The sequence below is a fragment of the Pteropus vampyrus genome, unplaced genomic scaffold (genome assembly GCF_000151845.1).
Source record: "Pteropus vampyrus isolate Shadow unplaced genomic scaffold, Pvam_2.0 Scaffold155, whole genome shotgun sequence".
Lineage (NCBI taxonomy): Eukaryota > Metazoa > Chordata > Mammalia > Chiroptera > Pteropodidae > Pteropus > Pteropus vampyrus.
Window position 1 is genome coordinate 196,081 of NW_011888936.1, and position 9,768 is coordinate 205,848.

A 9,768-nucleotide genomic window follows, 5' to 3' on the forward strand; every position below is an offset into this window, starting at 1 on the left:
GCTGCCAAATGCTATGAAACGAAGTAAAATTATGTTTCTACATACATGTATGAGGACATGGGTGTGCACATGTATGAGAACATGTACACATATATAAAACTTTAAAAGTTTAAAATCAAAATTATAAATTAATTCCAAATGGGTTTCTGTACATTTTCAAGTACATTTCAGTATAATAATACATTGGACTATATGAAATCCAAGATCCAAGTTTACAATAGCATTCATGCAAAAGATGCAAACTTTCCTGCAGAGCATCTATGTTCAGTTGGCAAAGAAGTCAAAGCAAAACGTGGGCTCAGCATTAAAATTCACAAAATGCCACTACATATTCCATGGAAAATCTGGATAATGGCAAATTTCTTCATTCTGTTCACCTAATAAATCAAGATGCCCATAGATTTTAAGATACTCTTGACTTTTTTCCTCTACTGGTTTAACAACTTTCTTTTCTCACTTCCATTCATAATTTTCCATGTCAGAAATCGCTGTTAATATATAATGACCTAGATCTCTACATGTTACATTAAATTAATTTCATCATCGTTAAGCTGGCCAAACTTCGTCTCAGAAATCTTAATCTTTTTATAATCTGAGAGTAGCCCTAAATAAGATTCTCATTTACTACAAACAAAAAAAATTCTTAAACTCTAAGACAGCCTTCTGTTTTGGAAAGTTGTAATTTAAAACAAAACAAACACAAAACCCCATCATCCTCAAAAAATGAAGATATTTTTAGATATAACAATTACATCTAGTTAGATCTAGAAGAATAAACTGATGAGTTCAGGCTATGAAATTTCCTTTAAAATAGTTAAGTTTAATAGCTCCATTTAAAAAACTCTGATATTGGAAAAGAAAAAAAGAAGAATCAAAAGTTAAGATGAAGAAAGAAGGAATAAAAAATTTTAAAAAAGACAATTTTGATCCATTTTAGGACAAAACATTTGTTAAGGAAAAAAGTGTAATAGGATGGAATAGTAATTACAATCTTACTCTTTCAACAACTAATTTAATCAACTTTTACATCATTTTTTAAAGTGATATTAGATAAAGAACTGATTACATGTATGGAGGCATGGTGTCAGTGCTTGAAAGTAGAGGAACAAAAAAACATTTCAATATTATTTTCCCCACTATGACCAATACTAATTTTACTCCCTCCTTCAAACTCAGCTCTCCCATTCAACTCCACACATACTCTTTAAACATGCCCGTATTTAAAGAATGATATGCAAAAGAAATGATAACAATAAAAAATAGAGTGACAGAGGCAAAAAGACAGACGTTCCAGAGCATTTCTGAGTTCTAAGAAATAAAATGAAGCTGACCCAAAAGATTTACCTTAAAAGTCTTATTAGAATGAAATAAAGAAAATGAAGTATGAAAAGTGGAAAAAAAGAAAGATCATAAAGTTGAAATTTCAGATTTCTTGAAAAACTGGACTATACAGCTTAAAATACACAATATTTTTCATCAGAGTCCATTCACTGTTTCCACATGATTCTTCCAAGATAATTAGCAACCTAAATTGTACATCATATAAGAACTAAGTCTCTTCTTAATACCTTCACAGTTTCTTTTAAAGTCAAGGAAAGAAGAAAATAAACCCTAAAAGAGTAAAAGAAATGTGAGCCTCTTAACTGTGATACTAACCTAATCAAAATAACTAAAAACTATACTTTGGAGTAAAATGAAGCCATTCAAACTATACTTATGCATCTAGTGAAGATGAAATTTGACATTTTTTTCCTCTACTGACAATTTGTTTAGATTGGGCCAAAGAGCCCACTAGACCCCCGCCCCCCACTCACACACATGCATGCAAGCACACGATGTATCTTTAATTGTGTATACATATGTTTGAACACATAATTGAAACCAGAATTTACCCATTGCTTACCCAATAAATCATATAAACCTTCTCTTACAGGATAACACTAACCAAAATAGATTATATACTTCACTGTAGATTAGTTACAATTTAATTTCGTGATTTAAATTCATATCATAAACTTTTACAAAAGATCTTTGGATGATCATTAGAAACCAAACATATTATTTCCCTGTATCAAACAAGCCAAATATTAAAAACAGAATTAAACAATGGCAAGGGCTATTTTTGAGGCTATCTCAGCTGAAGTAAGAGATCCTTGAAGCCACAAACTACGTCTTATTCATCTATGTATATGTAGCCCTTAGCACAGTACCTGGGATAGTAAGTGCCCAAACAAGTTACTTGGTTGATCAAAAGAAAGAAAGACAATTTCAAAATATGTAACAAGAACCTTAAAAATGTTCATTTATTTGACTCAAGGTAATTCTACCTAAAAGAAACTATCTTAAAGAACCTAGAATAAGTACATGTATAACAAAGATATTCAATGAAGTTAGATTTTTAACTTGAAAAACTGAAAGCAATCAAAACATCAAAAGTTAAGGAAACTGAAAAGTAAATTATGGTTCATTCACACAAGAGTATACAGCCATGAAGAATTACTTATAAACAGGTTTTAATGAAACAAGAAAATGCTCATGATAAAATATTAAGAAAAAAAATCCCACAAAATTGATTTCAATGTTTAAAAATGAATTTAAAAAGATTCAAAGTAAATAAATGTAAATGCTAAAAGTATTTTGTGCTATATTTTTCATACTGGCACGTGTATTTAAAAACAGAAATAAAACAATTGTGCTAGTTTTTATTATTTTTCATTTTTATTATAAACTTACAAGGATGGTCCTGAGCAGTATGTATAATAAATTTATTGTTTTTATAAAAAGTTAAATAATAAATCATCAGGAGCTCTCTATTCATATCTGAGTTGGTCCTAGATTAATATGGACAAATCACAAACTTTAGAAATTGTTTTTTTAGATAAGTATCAATTAAGTAAAAGAGTCTGAAGGTAAATAAAATACCCTTTTGGATATTTTTCCTTGCCTTCACATTTGACTTGCATTATTATATCACTGATATCTGTTCATAATTTAAAAAGCACATAATTTAATTTCCTCGTATCCTATTGCTGTTCTTTCATCTTTCCAATCTTAAGTGAAACATGAAAGCAATAACTTTCAGTATAGATTAATGAAGCATAAGAAAGGTTGGCTACTGTCCAAATTTCTGAACAATCATGGTAGGATGGGGAAAAACATACAAGTAAACAATTACTCTATAGCAGTAGGCTGCAGCAAATCCTGTATTTTCTACTGTATTTTGGTGGCTCAGCTTACTGATCTCATTTAGTATACACATCTCTGAATACAATAAGGCTCTGACTACTCCATTCCCATGTAAATGTTCTGACAGAGAATATCAACGATGTCAGTGATGACTGCCATTGCTATTATACTGGTTGTTATTACTGGCTCCTCTTCCTCTACCCACTGCCTTAACCCCTACATGCCTCAGGGATTTATTGTGATCCGCCACTACTCTCCTTCTATAGAAATCTGAAGGTTATAACTACAAATCAAATACACAAGACTACAGATATCTCCCCAGAGCTTTAGACTCCATAACCAACTCCAATACTACACAGATGACCCATAAACTCACCTTAAACTCAATATGCTGAACACTTAACACACAATCTTTGGTGGCTCCATATGATCTATAAAATCCAAGCCACCCCTTTATTTGGCTTCACCCTATTACTTCAGCTTCATCCTCTACCATTTTTCTCAATGCTTAGTAAAAAAAAAAAATTATCACCTAATTTTTATCGAAGCCCCACTATATGCCAGGCACTATTCTAAATACTTTATATGATTAAGTCATTAATCTTCACAGCATTCCTATAAGGTACATATTATTATCTTCATTTTATGCTGAGGAAAGCATCTTGCCTAAGTTACTAAGTAGTGGAGTCAGTACACAAATCTACATCCTGTGTTCCTTGCTTTTATACTATATAATTCCTCATAAATGCCAATATATATGCCAAGCACTGTCCTGGGGTGCCAAGGAGAACATGACAAAAAAAAAAAAAAGCCCTCATGGGACTCATATTCTAGTAAATAAAAAGGAAAAGAACTAATAAATTATTAAAAAGTATCAGGAAGAAAATAGACACGATTTTATGACAGAAAATTCATAAGGTAACCGTGATAAAAGAAAGCCTCTCAGAAAAATTACTTTTAAGGTAAGATCTAAAGGATGAGAAGGTGCCAAATATGAAAAGAGGGGGGCTACATCCAGAAGAGTACTGGGTTCTTAGAAAGCACAAAGATGGTATTATAGACTGAACTGTGTTCTCCCAAAATACAGTATTTGTATCTCCAAATACAGTCACATTGAGGATGCGGGCTTCATGTGTTGAAGCCCGCACCCTCAATGTGACTGTATTTGGAGACAGGGTTTTAAGGAGGTAATTAAGGTTAAATGAGGTCATAAGGATGGAGTCCTAATCTCATGGCACTGGTGTACACAGAAGAAAAGAGAATTCTCTCTCTCCCCCATGTACAAAGACAAAAGGCCATGTGAGGACATAGTAAGAAGGTACTTGTCTACAAGTCAAGAAGAAAGCCCTCACCAGAAACCAATCCCGATGTCACCTTGATATTGACTTCTAGCCTCTAGACTTGTGAGAAAATGAATTTCTGTTGTTTAAGTCATCCAGCCTGAGGTTTTTGTTATGGCAGCCAAAGTAAGTAGAAACAAACGGTAAAGACCTAGGTATTTGTAGGAACTGACAAAAACTGGTGTGCTAGAATATAGAGAGTAATGGAGGTAATATTAATGTCAAAGACTGAGGCCCTTAGACGGTGGAGGAAGCGGAAATGAGATGGTCACAAAAACAGCCCATGCTGCAGGAGATTCAAGCTGATTGACACTGGATTTGTAAAGGTATGGTTTTTGTTCTCTCAGTGACTGGGAGTCACTAACATATAATGACTAGAATATAATGATCCATATTCCACCCTGGAATGCACAAAACAGCCCCATACGACAAAGAACTGAACTTTTCACAAAATGTGAATAGTGCCCTATTGAGGAACAATGGCTAATGGATATGTTTTGTTTATTCGTGGGAATATGAAAAACCAAGATTTAGGGGATTTTTTTTTTTTTTTTGTAGTTTTTACATCTCTAAGGATAATTCTGAGTGAATTCTGATGAATTAATAATATGTACTGCATCTATGAGCAAAGAATGGTGTTGATACTCTGGAGCATGCCCAAATGAATCAGACACCAACCCTGTGTCTAAGAACCATAGTGAAGGAGATATATCACATTTCATCAAATCTAAGGCACCACTGGTTATGTGTCATTTTATGTACGACTAAGAAGGGAACACAACCAAGTAAATTATAACATCAACTGTAAGATATATCCTAATTATTTCAGAGCTGTTAAAATATGAAAACATATGTATCTTAACTAAATGAAATAGAATATGAAAATAAATGGCTAAAATGAAAATAGTAGCAGTCACATATGGACACAGACTGGTATTTCAGCCAAGTCTTGAAGGATGGGTAGAATTTGGAAGAACAGAGGTCGAGAGAAGGACTATCTTTAGAATGAGCAAATTTCAAGAGGTAAAGCACAGCAACAATAAAGTGAGGGATGGCTAGAGAGAAATATTTAAAGAGAAAATACTTTTGATAAATTAGGACAAGAGGTAGGAAAACCTTGAATACAGCTAGGCTAAAGAGGATGAAATTTATTACATATGCTTGGGGAACTGTTCTCAAATGCTTTTTTTTCCATCCCAATACATTTAGAACTATAACATACCTAAAAAATATGGCTCACTCTAACAGTGATTCTCAACTATGGGAGACGCAAAAGGAGAAGAGGTTATTTTTTGTGGGTGTACAATTTGAAAAAGCCATCCAGAAAGTCCTAACTTCTACCTCCATCTCACCTTGAGAATCACTGTTTCCTATGCACTAGGGAACTCCTAGAAAAATTTGAGTAGCCAAATGATTCGGGTTAGATTTCGGGAAAGGTAATCCAGCAGAACTGTGTAAAAATGAATGAGTATTAGAATAAAGACTAAAGAGTGAGAATCTACATAAGAAGTTAGATAAATTTATATTAGATTAGTGATAGTGGGGAAAATGTATGGTGGAACTACTATAAGAAACAGGAAAAAAAAATATTTAAGATTCAAGATAATAAACTCAAACAAGAATAAATACATTCTAAAATACTGGTAGTCATTTAGGTGATGTCTAACATGCATCTAAGATTAGAAAAAATGAAGGAGTTTAGGTCTGGAAAAATAGATGTGAATGTTATCTAAAATGAGGTATTAAAGCCTTAATTTAGATAAAGCACCAAAAAGGAGGCAAGAGAGGGTATAATGAAGACAATTTTTAAAAAGTAAACATGTATTAAAGCATTTAATTCCTTTATTACAAATAATTAAATCTCATGTTTATAATCATTATTAATTTTAGCACTACAAATTTACAAACAAAAAAAGCAAAGCATGGTAAAGATTAAGAACATGCTCAGGATTATATAAAACGGTTCCAAAAACAGAGCAATTAATTAATTTCCAATCTGGTGCCACTTAGACACAGTGTGTATGTGTGTGTGTGTGTGTGTGCGCGCACATGCAGGTAAATGTGTGTGGAAATGCAGAAAAAAAAAATGGTCCACATTTCTGAAAGCAGAATCTGAGAAAACCAAGACAATATGATATAATTAGGAAGAATTAATGTATAAATTTCTAAATGGTTTATACACATTCAAAGTTACCCAGTTTGATCTATGAAAAACTGTAGTTATACCATAGTATAACTGTTTTTTATACTGTTTTTTTATAACTGTTTTCCCTGTAAGGAAAATTTTTTGAAGACAGTGGGAATATTTAAGTTCACTATTTTTAAATCAGGTATTTTTCAAGAATTTTAAAGAATAAAGGCAATATCGCCTTTTAACATGAAAAACTATGATCTTGAGTCACAGACAGGATAAGAAAGAAGAAAATCTATACTTCTCTGGTGTTAACACTTAAATGTATTATAAATATATCAAACGACTATAATTCTATTTATTTTGACAAAATTTCCTCAAGAGTGGGAGAGTGAGGTTGGGGGGAAAGAAGAAATGGAAGGAGGGATTGACGGACACCAAAAGAATGAAAAAAAAGGTGAGAGGAGTGTCGACCTAGCTGAAGAACTAGCAAACAGAGTAAAGACAATAAAGATCGTCACACTGCCCCAGAACAGATTTACTTAGCAAAGAGAATGATGCAGCTTTTTGCTAGGAGATGAGTGTGGTAAAGACTCTCGAAGATCACAGTTACCTACCTGTACTATCGTGCAGGTATTTTTCTCAAAATACTTGCACGTCAAAGGAATCTGATAGGGAAGACACTGCAATCTACCTAAATGATCAGACAAACTGAGATGGCCAAAATCAAAGTGCATGTTAACAATTTGTCAAAACATGCCCTTGTGCTACTTCGCGACTACTTTTACATGAGCAAATTCCTTCAGAGGAAAAAAAAAGTTTAAATAATTTTCTAAAACTACATGTCATACAATAATGCTATGATTAACTTACACATGGCAAGAAATGTTTTGAAAAGTGTGAAATACCTCGGTCTGACCTTCATGGGCGCTGGTCTCATGAGTAACTCGAATAGCCTGTAATAAGAATACAAATTATAAATAGGAAAAAAATGACTGTAACCTACTTTTTAACTAAAGCAACAATGCTAAATTTTAACATCTAAAGCCTTATAAGAAACAACAAATTGGAGAATATTTAGGAAAAGTTTAATACTAAATATTTAAGAATGATTTGAGTAACTAAATGAATTCCCGTATTTTCTCACCCACAAATCTCTGAAGTTAGGAAACTGGATATTGGATTACTTGTAATTTCCAGGTATAAGTAGGACTCATTTAACTTATTTAGCTATTAGAACTTACATTTAACACTTTTTTCAACTGAGACTAGAATAAAGTAAGTATCTCACAGACAGAGACTGAAGAAGTTTAGCTCATCTGTTTCTCCAGGTTACATGCTCCTCTGCAGCTCTGGCTGGACTTATGCTTAATCATGCAGTTTCAATCAGCAGTTTAGAAATACGGAGCAAAAAGCATGCATTTATCAGAAGCTAGGGATTTTAGTTTCCTGAACTTAAAAAAAAATGCTCTTATAATACCCACCATTAGCAAAGATGAAGAGAAATGGGCAAAGTACTAAATTACAGGTGGAAGTACAACCTTTATGAATGGCAATTTGGCAATAAGAATAAAAGCCTTAAAAACATGCAAAGTGTTTGATCTAGCAATTTATCTTCTAGAAATTTATATATTTACATATAATTGTACATAAGAATATATAAGTAAGGATATTTGCAAGGATTTAGCTACTATGTTATACTCTGTAGTATTTTTTAAACAGTGGAAAAAAGGAAAAATATTAAATTTATGACAATTTATTGGTTAAATAAAATACTATACAATGGAAAGCTATGCAGCCATTAAATGATGATGTCAAATATATACTTACTGGTATGTAATACGTTTGTGATAAGTTAAATGAAAAAAGCAAGTCATAAAACAATATTACAGTGTGATCAAATTTTTGTTTTAAAAAATTGCGTATATACATATATACTCCCTATGAAAAATATTAATGGTGGCTACCTCTCACTGGTGAGTTGACTTTTAAGTTGTTTATTCTATTTTTATGTAAAATAAAGATATTTTATGAGATCTGCAGGTTTTTAAAAGAAAAAAACAATTTAAAATAAAGTACATTAGAATGTAAAACATCATAATTAAATCAACAAATTTATTGGGCATAAACTCTGCATAAGGCATTGTTCTAGTCAAATAATTTGTACACTATACTGCTTCTAATTTCAAAGAATTTACAATCCTCTTAATAATGTTATTAAAAGGTAAAAATCTTATTATAATACTGTATGTCAACTATAATTGAAAAATTAATTTTAAAAAGGTGAAAAGTCTTCAAAATAAAGAGAGGTTTCAAAAATAATAAAATTTAAATACCATTCTAAGAAAATTCTATGAAACAGTATAATCATTTAAAACTAGATTATGTGGCCTCTGTCTTCACACATGCAAAAATATGACACTGATAAAAGAGCTAGAGTGTGGTCTAATCTACCTTTAACCCTTTGTTTTTTCCACTGGTTTTCAGCCTTGCTCCAAATTCCCAGTGTATTGCCAGGTATATATTTATTATAGGGAAGGAATAGGAAGGAATAGTTAGTCATAAGATATTTTATAAATGAAACTGCTTTTTCTCCTCTCATTCAGCTCTGGACGTAAAAAAGAAGTAGCAATTTATAAATGTTACCTGAAAAGTACAACAGGCCTTTTTTAATGGATATGACAAAATCCATAACTGTTTAAAACTACATTTCAAGACAAATCCCCAAGCAGAATCTTCTATTCCACAAAACTTTGCCCACATACGAGATCAAGAGAGAAAGAAGGTACCGACGTCATAGTTCTCCAGGTATCTGGCTCGTTCTTCAGGGCTCATCGACACAGACTCCTCCAGGAATTTTTTCAAGGTTGATCCGGATTCTGAGAATATTAAAGATAAAATTGAAAGGGCTTGATATCACAAAGAGAATAATATATGAAAACACTAGAAGCATGCTACCTATTTTTCAGGTGAAATCTTTCACTGGTAAATTAGGAATATAAAGAATATTGGGACAAATGATAGGGCTTAAGTTATTTTTTTGTTTATTAAATCTCTGTTTATCAACAGCAGAAAAGAATGGAATGATTACTATTTCTTCTAAATATATAT

General features: G+C 32.1%; 1 protein-coding gene across 1 annotated transcript in view; it reads right to left on the reverse strand.

Moving 5' to 3' along the window:
- Positions 1-9,768, reverse strand: part of UCHL3 (ubiquitin C-terminal hydrolase L3) — a 43,922-nt gene that overhangs the window by 20,593 nt on the left and 13,561 nt on the right. Inside the window, exons 5-6 of the mRNA XM_023536381.1 lie at positions 9,451-9,566; positions 7,566-7,613 (exon numbers count right to left, since the gene is read on the reverse strand). Of these exons, the coding sequence (XP_023392149.1) occupies positions 7,566-7,613; positions 9,451-9,566 (164 nt within the window). The remainder of the gene's footprint in view (positions 1-7,565; positions 7,614-9,450; positions 9,567-9,768) is intronic.